This window comes from Capra hircus, chromosome 26, assembly GCF_001704415.2.
Source record: "Capra hircus breed San Clemente chromosome 26, ASM170441v1, whole genome shotgun sequence".
NCBI classification, from domain to species: domain Eukaryota; kingdom Metazoa; phylum Chordata; class Mammalia; order Artiodactyla; family Bovidae; genus Capra; species Capra hircus.
In genome coordinates this window covers 386266-399303 of record NC_030833.1, presented here as the reverse complement: position 1 = coordinate 399303, position 13038 = coordinate 386266, and the positions used below count along the sequence as shown (strand labels likewise).

Sequence of the window (13038 nt, the reverse complement as noted above, 5' to 3'; positions counted from 1 at the left end):
AAGGGCGGCGCGCGCAGGTGAGGGCGCGGCCCCGCTGCGTGCCCGCCGGAGGCGCGGGCTGGGCAGGGAAAGCCAGGCTCGGCGCGGTGAGGCCGGGGTTCCCCGCGACGGTGCAGGGCCGGGCGGCCCGGCGCGCTGCCGTGCAGGGGGCGCAGCGTCGGACACGACTGAGCAACATTCACACTTCTGTCTCAACAAGCGTCGAAGTCACGTCTTGTAAATTAAATTCCACGCTGTTTCGCATGCAGCACTTTACACTGATCTAGTAAAAACTTGCCGTCATTTAAAACTTGATCAATAACTTAATCGTAAATATAAACATTTTATTAAATTTTTGAGCCCTGCTGAACGTGCGCCGTTTTCAGGGACCCAGATAAGACACCAGTGGCCGTCTGAAGACACACGTGGTTGAGGAGGGGCTGGCCTCCCCCAGCCTCCTTCCCCAGGTCAGGACAGCAGCTGACGGCCCAGCTGGGAGTCCTGGGCCCAGCCAGGGAGTCCCGGGTCCAGAGGCCCTAGGCTGTGACCTTGAGACACGGAAGGGCATCTTGGCCCTTAGGAGCTAGCGCTTCCTTTAGGACAGCTCAGAGAGTCCTCAGGCCCTGACGGGGTGGAGGGCCTGGGGCCAGGCGGCTGCATCTGCTGCTGCTGCTGGTGAGGTCACAGACCGCAGGCAACATCCAGACAGGTGCACGGATGCCCCTCAGGGTGCTTTGAGCTTGGGCCCCATCACCTCCTCTGGACAGGGGGTTTCAGAGCAACCTTCGGGTCAACAGCTTCCTTGGGGAAGGAAAAAAACATAGTAAAGGCCATCTGCTACCAAGAGCACAACTGAATTAACTTCCTTTCACTTTTCTCAAAATTTGGATCCTCATTTCATCCAAAACCGTGACTGCTCAGAGTGGCGACAGCCCTGGATATTAACAGCTGATGCTTTATCAAGAAGTCTGTTCTCCATCCAGAAGCAGGAGACTTCCGTGCTTACACGCGCTACACTAACGTGCACAAAAAGACATTAGCGGCCGGAAGAAGCAGCAAGCATTGAAAAGCTGTTTGACAGAGTACTGAGCAGAGGTTATGGCCTCTAGTGGGGAAGCGAGCAAGCTCTGCCCCACCCGGTGGGCCCTGATCTGGCAGTGAGGGCCTCACCTGAGTGGGTCCAGGCTGGGCCCCTCTCGCTCCAGGCTTGACGGGTGGCAATGGGGGAGCACAGGTCGGCTTGATGACCTGGGAGGACGGAGACACAGCTGATGGCTGGCAGTGCCGGGCGCTGTCTGCCCAGCACTTCTAGGAAGTTCCCTGGGTGCTGTGCTCGGCCCCAGACTGGCCCGCAGGCTTCTCTGGGCTGAGCTCTCTCTACAGAAAATTGCCCTCAACACGGTCCCCACCCTGCCTGGTACTGCCCTTGAATGAAACCCAAGCGTGGCAGGGCCCCCATGCCTGGGCCTGTCAGGTCACCTCACCATCCTGCCCCCTCCCTCAACTCCCTGCCTCACCCCACCCCAACACTACCCAGGAAAAGCTCTTAAATTGCCAGAATGTGGGTCTTTGGAAGGTCTAAAAACAAGGATTCGCCACTGAAACGTGCGTTTGTTTGCATTTCACCTTTCCAGGGGCAACCTAGGCTGGGGTGGGGAAGGAAGGTCTCTAGTAGGGGCCCTGCTCGGCCCAGGCCAGGGTGGGGTGCCGCCCAGCACCCAGAGGGCCCTGCTGAGTGGGGCTGGGGCTGAGTGGGGCTGGGGCTGAGTGGGGCTGGGGCTGAGTGGGGCTGGGGCTGAGTGGGGCTGGGGCTGAGTGGGGCTGAGGGACGGGGCCGCCTGTGCTTTCTTCTCTAGCGCAGTTCCCTGGCGCCTCTGCTTCCTGGGCCGGAAATCTGTTTGCCCAACCCCCGCCCTGGTTTGGCCTGTCAAAACCCCTCCTAAAACTTCAAAGACTTTTTCTTGTAACTTTACTGTAACTCTAAAATTAACTCAACATAAAAAGTTGAAAAGAGAAATAGGGAATCTTCATTGACTAAACACTGCAGTAACGGCTGTCCCGGGCAAGACCCGCCATCAGAGGCCCCGTGGGTTAGCTTGAGGAGGAACTGGGCTGGCGTCTCCCCAAACACCTCCAAGCTTTAACCACAAAGGGAAGAGGGCTCTAACAGTGATTCCAGTCCCCACAGACACCACTGCAACCAGTGATGCCTCCACACCGCCGGGGACGGCCAGGCTGACACGGGCCCACAGGACGCCTGGTGGGCAAAGCCCCGGCCCGGGGCTGGGAGAGCGAGCCTGGTCTTGCAGGCCTCACCGGCTGTCAGAGCAGGGGAGCCCCCGCCCGCGGGGAGGTGAGAGTGTGTCCAGGGGTGTGCTCCCAGCAATGGAGGCAGCCCACCAGAGCCGGACCTCACGGTGGGTAGAAGGGCCTCCCACACGCGCCCCAAGGCAGGGGGCCTGCTGGGGCGCCAGAGACTCACGTTTGGGAGAGACTTTTCCCAAACCACGGAAGCCTTGAAAGAAGGGAGGTGGAGCCCACGGCGCCCCTGGGCTCCTCCCCATGGCCCTCTCACCTGCTTTGGCTTCAGCACCGGAAGGGGCTTGGCGGGAGGAGCAGGTCTGAGCTGCTGGGAGTGGGGAGGACTAGTCAGAACCCCCAGGCCCCCTGGGTGCTCTTCATGTCCTCGCTGGGCTGCCAGACTGGGCACCTGGCCCACCAAGTGCAGCCACAGACCCTCCTCCCCCTGGGGCCCGCCATGTGCCCCTCCCGGCTCACCTGGCCCGGGGCCTGCTGGGGGTACACAGGAAGCGGGGACGGTGGTCTGGCCATGGCGGCTGGAGGCTGAAGGGAGCCTGGAGGCTGAAGGGAACGGGCGCGGGCCTGGGTCTCCCAGGGCAACCGCACCCAGAGAGGCCTGGCTCAGAGCTGCCCCCCACCCGCTGAGGACCCAAGATTCTGGCCCCTCCCCCAGCCCTGGGGTCACAGGGAGGTGCTGGCAGCCTCTGCGCCTCCTCCTGGGGCGCCTTCCGACCCTCCTGGGGCGCCTCCCGACCACCCTGGGACCACCCTGGGACGGCCGCCGCGGAGGCTCTGAGCCTCATGCTCGGTTCCGCTCCCCCGGCTCAGGCGGCTCTTCAGACCCCTTGTCCTAGAGCCTGGTTTTGCCTCCAAACAGGGGTCACGGGGGCCACTCTGAGCCTCGTGAACCTGAGATTTGGGGGTGGCCTGGAGTCTGTTGGGATGGCTGGCGCTTACAGCAGGGGGTGGTCGCTTAGGGGTCACCGAGGAAGCTGTGGGCTTGGGGGGCTGGGAGGGCGGGGCCGGCTCTGGGGAGGCCCCGGGGGGAGCCTGAGCCCTGCCTTTCGCAGGCTTGCTGAGCCCTTCATGGAACAGCGGGTTGGAAAGCCCCATGGCCGTCTTGGGTGCCACATTCCTAGGAGAAATAAGATGGGTCAGTGTGTCCTGGCCTCAGGATTCAGCCCAGGGAATTGAGGATCCTGTGCATGAGGACCCCGGCCTGGCCCCAGACCGCTCAGCTGCAGCCGCCCCGCGGGGTGTGCGGGCCACAGCCCCACAGGGAGAGCTCTGGGGTCGGGCCAGGCCCAGGGCAGGGGGCTTGGAGGCCACTAGCAGGCGTGTCCTGCTGCAGCCGGCACGGGCCGAGGTCCCCACACAGCGGGCTCAGAGTGAAGTGTCACCCCCGGGCAGGGGGCCGGTGCGGCCTTCTCTGAGCTTCCTCGTCACCAACCTGTCCCCACAGCCCAACCTGCTCCTGCGGCAGAAGGCAGGGGCCCAGGGCGGGGCCCCCACCACGGGGTCCCCTCTCCCCGCAACAGAACGAGCAGGTGACTGGCCCTGCACATGCTGACGTCCTATGAGCCCAGAGCACAGCTCCCCCACCTCCTTCGGATCGGGCTCCGGGCCCTGCGGTAGATGAGCACGCCTGCCGGGATCAGCAGCAGCACCACCAGAGCGCCCACACCCACCAGCACACGTGTTCGGAGGCTCCCAGGAGCTGTGGGGGCACAGAAGGCCAGGTGTTACCAGGGCTGGAACTGGCTTGAGGCAGCAGGGACCAGGAGGGCCCGCCGGCAACTCAGCACTGGCCAGGCCAGCCTGGAGCTGAGGAGGGGCGAGAAGGGGACCACCTCCTTGGGGAAGCCAACAGTCAGAATCCTGGCCACACCCCTCCAAAGCCCAGGCCCTGAAGCTCTGAGACCTGGTGCCTGACACCGGCGCTCCAGGGTCCCAGGGGACCAGTCGGGGGCTTGGTGCCAGGCGGCCTGGTTGGGGGGCTTGGCGGGTGGCCTCGGTCGGGGACTTAGTGGGTGGCCCTTGGTCAGGGACTTAGTGGGTGGCCCTTGGTCCGGGGCTTGATGGGCGGCCCTTGGGCGGGGGCTTGGTGGCAGGTGGCCCTCGGCCCTAGTGATGCAGGCGTGGCCAGGCCAGGCCCCGGGGGCCGCAGTGCTGTGCACGTCCTTGTGTTCAGTGGGGGATAGTGTGGGGCTGGGAGGCCAGTGTCCTGGGCCCAGAGTGGGTGAAGGACCCAGCAAGGAGCGGCCCGTGCCGCCTGCAGCCCTCCTTCTGGGACAGGCCTCCCTTCTCGGGGAGGGCCGCCCTGCACCCGTGCGGTCAGGCTGCAAGGCCACACCCCCCACAGGCCCGTCACAATCCAGGGGCACGCGGCCTCCTCTCAGCCCTGCCCAGGTGGTCTGAGGAAAAGCAGGACCAGACCCCGTCAGGCTTGAGAGCGTGTGAACAGACACGGCCCGCCCAGCCTACCTGCGTGCGGGTCGGACAGCGGCTCTGCACAGTGGGGCGGGGCCCAGCCCGGGAAGCAGTGGCACCGGTCCTTGTGGTCGCACTCCTGGGGGGCGGCCGGGCGTCAGGGCCTCGGGACCCCCTGCGCCGTGCTGCCCGGGGCCCCCGACAGAGGACAGGCGGGCTGTCTAGGACTGCCACCACCAGGTTCCCTCCCAGGTGCCGAGAGCTGCGGCCCCCCCAGACGCTGCGGGGCTTCCTGAGCAAAGCGGGCACGCCGCGGGCGCAGGGCGGCATGGCGGTGGGCTCCCCTCCCCAGGAGGGGATGCAGGAAGGCACAGCCCTGGGGCCCGGGCCTTCCCAGGGTCAGACCCAAGAGCCGGGTGCTTCCCACCTGGTGTTCTGCCCACGCGTCCACCGGCTCTGACACCCGGGAGATCCCCGACAGTCCCCGCCTCAGGAGGGCCCGGCAGCTCCTGATGCCCCCAGGGCGCCAGCCTTGGCCCTCTGTCTGTCTCGGGGCCGGGGGCGGGGCGGGGTGGCGGCAAGCGTGGCCAGCACATCTCTCAAGCCCAGAGGGCTGCTGGCGGGCTGCTGGCGGGCTGTGCCCTGGGCCCACGTACCCCGTGGCTGTTGCACCGGGCGGAGCAGTTCCTGGATCTGTACACGTGGAGGCCCCGGCAGAAGCCGTCCCAGCAAACCTGGAGGACAGCGGGGGCCTCCTGAGGCGGCCGGCCGAGACCCCTGCTTGCAGCACCCGTCTCCACCACCAGCCAGAGCTGCCCCCCCACCTTGCATCTGGGCTCTGGGGGGACAGGCCACAGCCCCCATCCTCTCGACGGCCCCACCTGCTGGCCAACCTCAGCCGTGGGAAAGGACTGCGCCCAGCCAGCTGTCTGCAGCCACCAGGACCAGAGGACCCCCCTGCCCACCCCCAGGCCTCGCAGACCGTCTTCAAACCCGTTCACTCCGGGGGCTTCTCCCGCAGCCCCATGCGCCTTCTGACTTTCTACCCGGGGCAGAGCGCTCCAGCAGCTGCCACAGCCCTGCTCTGGGCCCTGCAAGCTTGCCCCGAGCCCAGTGGCCTGACCGGGAGGCGTGTCTGGCCCACCTGCTCCTCGCCGCACTTGGTGCCCTTGGGCACCGGCTCATACGCAGTGCTGCCATCCTGGACAACAGCCCGGCAAGTGCCTGAGGGGATGGTGAGGATGCAGTGTCGGCCTTCCGGGGTTTCCTGTCCCCCCTCGCAGAAGAGAGTGCCGCACTTGTTGACCCTGGGGACAGAGGGACGAGCATGGGGCTGCTCTGTGGGGCTTCCTGCTCCAGGCTCAGCGCGCCAGGAGCTCCGAGGCCCCAGGCGGCCACAGGCCTCCACACCTCAGCCCCAGGGCCCAGCCCTCCTACAACGGCTCGGGCCGAGGGTCCCACAGGGCAGGGTGGCCCCCCCACCCCCGCCATCCGAGAGGCCCCGACTCAGCCCCAGACTCCTTTGTGCAGAGGACCTTCTTGTGGCCCCAGGGAGGGGGACATCCCGGGCCCCGGCCCCAGGGGAGTTGGGCCACAAGGGACGCTCACCTGCCGGACTGCAAGGGGACCCCAGCCCCGCAGCCTTCGGAGATGCTGTAGCGGAAGCAAGTCTCCACTGCCACCCGCGAGCCTGCAGGCAAGAGTAGGTCAGTCCTCCGGCTCGGGACCCGCTGCCACCCTCACCTCCCTGACGGTCCCGCAGCTGTGCCCCCCTCACCTGGCCCCCACAAGTCCTGGCAGCGCTGGGCCGGTGTCGGGCAGGCCCCGTTGTAGCAGTAGCCCCCTGGGCAGGGTGTGCCGTTCTCCCGGAAGGCATCCTCAGGGCACGTGGGCCACCGGCCATCACAGTGCTCACCAAGGTCACACTGGTCCTTCGCGGGGCGGCACAGCTCTCCAGCCGGCTTCACCTGGTTCCAGGTGGCCAAGATCACCATGGGAACAGGAGGCCCCCAGCACGCACACCTGCCCTGAGCCCGGGCCCCAGGCTCACCCTGCACTCGTGGCAGCAGGCGCCGTGGGCACACTCGGCCCCCTCGGCCAGCAGGCAGGTGCTGGCGTTGCAGCAGCGGTTCTGACAGTCCTGCGGGGGGGCAGGCGACAGCAAAGGTCCAAGTGGGCTGCACACCGGGAGCCCTGCCCCTGCCGTGGGAAGACCGGCCGTTCCCACCCCGCAGCCCTGCCGGTCGTTTCAGGAGGTGTGGCCGGGTGTGCAGGGCACCCAGGGCTCAGGAACTGCCCAGCCTGCAGATGGGAACTTGGCCCACGAGCCCAGACAGCGGAGGGTGGCGGCGCTCAGCTCTATACCTCAGGGCGGCCACAGTCACACTGCTCCCCACGCTCCAGGAACCCGTTTCCGCACACAGGGCCGCCCACCAGCCGGTCAAGGTCTGGGGTGTCCACCAGGCAGGCTGTGCGGCGCTTCTCCAGGAACGTCTCCAGGTCGGCCCGGCTACAGTGACTGAACTTCCTGGGGTACTGGGAGCTGGGGGGGGCCCTTCCAGTTATCAGGAGGGCTCCCTGGGGTACTGGGAGCTGGGGGGCGTCCCTGTTATCAGGAGGGCTCCCTGGGGTACTGGGAGCTGGGGGAGGAGGGCTTCCAGTTATCAGGAGGGCTCCCGGGGGTACTGGGAGCTGGGGGGCGTCCCTGTTATCAGGAGGGTGGGTGGAGCCAGCTCTGCGTGCTGACAGCACCCCCAGCCCGGGGCCCTGGGCCAGGCTGGACCGCCGAGCCTCACCCGATGCTGGCCGCCATCACACAGCCGCCACCCTCCCGCGGCACCGGGCAGTAGCAGCCGGCGACGTTCTCGTCGTGGTCCATGCCCAGGTTGTGGCCCATCTCATGGGCCATGGTGCTCGCCACGCCGATGGGATTCAGGCTGTGGTCCTGCAGGGGGGCCGCGCTGGCTGGGGCTGCTCCCAGGTCTGATGCCCCACCTCACTGCCTGCTCCTCCCCCACTGTCCGCCCCAGGGAGGCTGAGAGGCTTGGCGGTACTCCCGCCAACATCGCTTCTTCAAATAGTAGATATACGGTAATATTATTACAAATAACAGTAACAGCATCAGTGCCGTTCAGCCTGCCAGGGCGCAGCACGGGGCGGAGCCGCGGACCTGAGTGCCCCGCCCCCCCCACGTGCTCTGCGTCAAGCCCCAGGCCTCGCGACCGTCCCCCCCTCCCTCCCCCCCCCCGCGGCCGGCTACAGCCTCTGTCCAGCGAACCCGCGCAGACCCCCGCACCTGGTTTACAGCCCCTGAGTTCTGGGAGCACATGGTGGACACCTTGGCCAGTCCCACAGTGGTCCCGGTGAAATCGACTCCCCTGGAAGCAGAGCAGTGTCCGCCGGAGAGCAGCGCCCCGAAGCCCGCGCCCCAGGCCCCCGCTCCCCAGGGGCGGTGTGGCCCCCGCCCCCCAGCTCGCTCACGTGATGAGCTGCACGTTGTCGTGCGCCTGCCGGCCCACCAGCTCGCGAGTCCGCCAGGCCAGGAAGTTGTCCAGCGTGGCATCGGGCTGGGAGCTGACCTGAATCTTGTCCCCACCATTCCACATCTCCAGGCCCACGAGCACCACGCGGAAATTGAGCTCCTGATAGAGCTGCCAGGGGACAGGGAACAGCGAGGGTCAGGCCTGAGGCCCCGCGGTGTCCACTGTGATGCGAGGGGTCTCGAAGGCTGGGGCTGGGGCAGGGTCCCGGCTCCCCCTCCCCCGGCGGGCGGCTCTACCTGCAGCCCGGCCGCCACCAGCGCCGCTCCAACCCTCCTGTCCAGCAGGGTTTCTGTCGGGCTGGCCGCGAGCTGCCCAGGGGTCCCAGAGGTCACTGCTGGAAGCCCCCAGAGCGGAAGTAGCGCCCACCTTGTCCACGTGGTTGACCACCTCCAGCACCCGCTGACGCATGGCCTCTCTGCTCCCAAACCGCTGGAACTGGAGGACGGCAGACCCTCAGCGGCATCCTGGGGCCCCGCCCCGCCCATCCTCCTGCGCCCCGCCCCGCCCCAGGTACCTCCGTGCTGTCCGTGACCACGAACAGCTCCACGTAGCGGGTCTCTCTGGGTTCTGACCACTTTTGAGAAGCGGTAACAAGAATCCAGTCAGCCACTAGCCACAGCCCTCCTGTCCTCACCCCGTCGCCACACGCTGACCCCCTCCCCGGCCTGGAGCTGGCGACCAGCCCTCGCCAGCACTGGGGGAGCCGTCGGGGGGTCGGGGGCTCTGCCGCTTCGGGGCGGAGCCAGACGCAGGCCCACCCCCGTCGCTGAGCAGCCAGCAGTCTGGGGGCGCGCGGGCCCAAGCAGAGCAGCAAGAAGCGTCGGGGCTCCACTCACCCGCGGTCTGAGGGCTGCAGACACCCGCGGCCCCAGGACGCTGTCCAGGCTGCTGTCATCGACGCCACAGGTGCCAGCCTCCTGCTGCAGGTGCTGCGCCAGGTACAGGGCGTGCGGCCCTTCCTCCCCTGCCCCCGCCAGGGGCTCGATCAGGCGGACGGCGGGGCCCGCCTGGAAGAAGCCCCTGGGGCAGAGACGCGTGAGGCTCTGAGTCTGTGGCCCCAGGGACCCCACTGCCACCCCGGCAGACCCCTTCCTCCTGGGCCCCAGTCACTCCTCTGGAGGGCGAGGGGCGCCTGGCCCGTAGCACCCACCTGAGGCCGGCACAGGTGCTGAGGCTGGCGGCCGAGTGCGGGTGGCCCGCCACGCGGCCCTGGTAGAAGCAGTGGTCCTGCGGGAGGAGGGTGTGAGGACCCCACTCCCGTGCCCGGCTCCCCGCCCCCGCTGCTGGCCCGGGGCAGGAGCACGGGGGCCCTACCTGCCTCTGCAGCCTCTCTGTCACCTGGGAGCCGTTGGTGGCCGTGTAGGTCTCTGCGTAGCCGGAGCCCACCAGGTCCCTGGAAAAGAGCCACCGTGGTGCCCTGGCCGCCCCTGGTGCAGAGGAGAGGCTGGAGAAAGAGGGGTGTGGGGCAGGGGAAAGACGGGCGCTCACCTGTTCTTCCGAAGGTGCAGGGTGAAGCTGTGCCCTCGGGCCCCCAGGACGTAGCTGACACTCTCTGGGTACAGGCCCTGGGCAGGGGGCAGGGAGGGGTCCAGGGTGAGGCCCTGCCCAGCCACGCCCACCTCAAACCTGGAGGGGCAGCAGGGGCTTGGGCTGTACCCAGAGCGTGGGGCAGGCGGGCAGCTCCACCCAGACCTGGGCCTCAGGCCTCAGGGAGAGGACAACACCCCTCCCAGGCCACGTGGGGGAGGAGGACCCCAGCCCCGACAGGACAAGGGGGCCAGGCCGCCCTCTCTGCTCAGGGGACCGGCTCCTGCAAGGCCCTGCGCCCTCCAGTCCCCCCCCCCCAGGCTGCAGCTGACCCCCCAGGACCGTGTGCTCAGAGTCAGCAGAGGGGGCTAGGGGCCCAGGGCGGTGGGCGGTGGGCGGCTCCTCCTGGGACAGAGAGGTCAAGTCAGGGCTGTCTCCACCCTCACATGCAAATGTGCAGGCGTATACCCCGACAGGAATGCCCCCAGGCAGCCCCGGGGAATCCCAGCCCGGCCCCAACACCCGGGAGAGGCGTCAGCGGAGAGGTGTCAGCGACGCAGCCCACGGAACCACCCCACGTCTCAGAGTGAAACGGGGGCGGGGCCCCGGCTGGCGAGCTCCAGAAAGGAAGACGGGGCTGTGCCAGCCGGGGCCACCTGAGGCAGCCCTGCCTCCAGGGTGAGCAGGACGGAAGAAGCTGAGGCCTGGGGGCAGGGGGCAGGCTGCTCGGGTGGAGGTGAGCTCCCAGGAGTCTGCCCAAAGCCTGGAAGCCCCCGGCCCTCAGCCCCCTTGCTACGATCTCGGGCACACAGGGAGCTATCACCCTGCTCAGTGGGAAACGGGCTCTGAGGCGGGTGGGGGGGACCCCCGGGCCAGCATCCTGCCGAGACTTACCAGGCGGGAGGGCAGAGCCCGCCGAGCACGGGGCACACCCAGGCGCCGGGGTGTCACCACCTCGTACTGCTCCACGTGGGGCAGGGCGGCCCCGGGGGCGACCCCTGCAGGAGAGGGGGGTCAGCAGTGCACAGCACACCCTCCTGCCCCGGGAGTCCCTTCCCAGCCTGCCATGCGCGGCCCCTTCTCTGGGGGAATCACCACAGACCCTGAGGTCTGGCTCCCCAGCCGGAGTGGGGACCCTGCCTTAAAGAGACCACAGGACCCCACCCGGGCAGTGCCCAGAGACGCTGCCCAGCGCCAGCCCGTCTAGGAGCTCACCAGCTGCCTCCCAGAGCCCAGGGTGGCCTGGATACCGCCCCCCTCAGGGGCCAGGATGCACACAGGCCCTGGGGGGTGGGGGGAAGCGGGTCTGCCCGCCCCATTCATCTCCATGATCACAGGGCTGCATCTGAAGGCAGGGCGAGAGCCCTCTTCCGCCGGGCTCAGCCAGCCTGAAGCTAGAAGCTGCCCTGTACCCGGCCGGACAGCCCAGACCCAGAGCTGGCCACCGGCCTCACCCCTGAGGTCCTTCTTGCCAGCGTTAGTGGTCGTCCCCCGTTAGACCATTTGGCAAAGCTCCAGGACAGAGGCCAAGGGGAGGGCGCCTGCCTGGGAAGTGCCCTCGCCCCAGAACCCACGGAGGCTCTTGGGAGCCAGGGTGGGGGTAAAGGCCAGCAGCACAGCCAGCGCCCCCAGAGAGAGGCAGGTCCCCATGTGGCCGGGCAACTCCGTGGGGTGTCCCCGACCCCCCAGCTCCAGGCTGAGGCTCCTAGTCCTTCCTTCCTCGGCAGGCTGGGGCTCCCAGCAAAGGTGGGCAATAGCCCCCAGGCCCTGGATTGGAGCGGGGGGCAGCCAGCCCTTCACTCTGAACTTCCCCGCAAGGCCCTCCTCCAGCGCAGGAAACGCCCAGCTGACCGTTTACCCACACAGTTCCCTTTTGCAGGTTCCCTGCGTCCACCGCCCGGGCTTCCCCGCTGACTGGCCGACTCCCCGAGACGAGCCCAGAGTCCCGCGCGGGGAGCTGCGGGCCAGGCGGCCGCGCAGGCAGCGCGGGACCCGCTCCTCACCCTGCAGCCCCAGCGCGGCGAACAGCAGGAGCCCGAGGCCGCGCATGGCGGGGGTCCGGTGGGCGTGGGGTGCGCGTCGGCCTTCGGGGGCCCGAGCGCTGGGATCCGGGGTCCGGGAAGGGCGGCGACAGCAGGTACCGCCACGGCTGCGCCCGCAGAGGTTCGCCTTGCGCTCGAGTCAGGCTCCTTCCCGCGCGCCCCACCCGCGGCGACCAGCCCCCGGGCCGCGGCCAATCGGCGCCTCGGGTGCAGGGAGGGGCGGGCCCCCCCCCCCCCCCCCCCCCGCCTCCCAGGTCTCCCGTTAGTCCCCTGAGGCTCCCAGGTCAGCGACCGTAGCCGGTGCTCAGCACAGGGAAGTCTCCTAAATGTGAGCAGAATTGGCAGGGAGTCGGGCTGACACGGGCCACCCTGCAACACTGCGTCCTCCAGGCGGGTGAGGGACAGGCTGGAGCTGCCGGGGGCCTGCTGGGATGGCGGAGTTAACCGACTGGGAAGGGCTGTGTGTGTGTGTGGGGTCTCTTGAGGGGGGGCATCCCTCCAGCTTCCTGGGAACAGAAAGCCTCAGCGGCAGCCCTGCCCCAGGCCCTGAGCCCTTGCTGGGGAGCCTGGCGCAGGGCACGCCAGGGGGCAGCCTCTTCACTCGGGGCAGACACCCTGCACTGTGGAGAGGGCCAGGCGAGGCTGCCTGTCCGGTGGGTGGCCCAGGAGCGGGCCAGTGCGCCAGTGCCCTGCACGGCGGCTGGACAGCCTGCCCGCGGGCGGCTCCCCTGGTTTCTGCCAGTCCTGCCCTCCCGTCCTGCAGGGTGGGGCCGCCCCCTTTGGCCTGGTACCCAGGGACCCAGGCTTCCTGCAGCCGAGCTGCCCACTGGCACCCACGTCTCCTTCTGGACAGGCTCCCTGACATGGTCAGACGTTGGGGCATGTCAAGGCCTCAGGTGAGATGGTGTGGTGCTCACAAGTGGTTCCAGACCAGAGGTCAAAGTTCACCAGGCCATCATTCCCCCCAAAGTGAATGGCAAGAAAAGAAACCCAAGGCAGGACGGGCTCGCACACACTTTGGGGTGTTCCGGGCGCAGCTGACAGCGGGGGGCAGAGGTGGCTTCTGTCCCTGAGCTCACGTTATGATGATGCGCGTGAGACGCCCAAGTCATCTGGCAATTTTACTTCTCTTCCTTGGTATTTATTGCGTGTTACCTGATAGCAGAAGTTCAAAGGCAGCCTGACCCTATTTGGGCAAAAACACCAGCTGCTGGGAC

The 13038-nt window shown here is 67.8% G+C and overlaps 1 protein-coding gene across 3 annotated transcripts; it reads right to left on the bottom strand.

Annotated features, from left to right (window-relative positions):
* Positions 303-11954, bottom strand: ADAM8 (ADAM metallopeptidase domain 8). 3 transcript variants are annotated; one of them, XM_018041616.1, is made up of 24 exons: positions 11783-11954; positions 10674-10777; positions 9741-9817; positions 9567-9645; positions 9403-9479; positions 9089-9272; positions 8767-8826; positions 8619-8687; positions 8191-8360; positions 8006-8087; positions 7506-7654; positions 7075-7252; positions 6761-6850; positions 6488-6677; positions 6319-6400; positions 5855-6017; positions 5367-5444; positions 4765-4849; positions 3883-3997; positions 3238-3415; positions 2758-2841; positions 2555-2608; positions 1150-1227; positions 303-780 (listed from the first exon to the last, which is right to left on the bottom strand). In XM_018041616.1, the coding sequence occupies exons 1-24, from the start codon at positions 11826-11828 to the stop codon at positions 730-732; spliced, it is 2523 nt and encodes an 840-aa protein (XP_017897105.1). In that variant the 5' UTR covers positions 11829-11954; the 3' UTR covers positions 303-729. The 3 variants fall into 3 exon arrangements, with proteins under 3 accessions (XP_017897105.1, XP_017897107.1, XP_017897106.1); XM_018041618.1 differs by having other exon boundaries at positions 303-776; XM_018041617.1 differs by having other exon boundaries at positions 2555-2605.

Excerpts from the sequence above, each read along its gene's own strand:
- ADAM8 (XM_018041616.1), bottom strand. The coding sequence starts at position 11,828 with ATGCGCGGCCTCGGGCTCCTGCTGTTCGCCGCGCTGGGGCTGCAGG. Across the intron at positions 10,778-11,782 it reads CGCCGCGCTGGGGCTGCAGG|GGGTCGCCCCCGGGGCCGCC; the intron begins GTGAGGAGCGGG and ends CCTCTCCTGCAG. Across the intron at positions 6,018-6,318 it reads GTCCCCTTGCAGTCCGGCAG|GGTCAACAAGTGCGGCACTC; the intron begins GTGAGCGTCCCT and ends CTCTGTCCCCAG.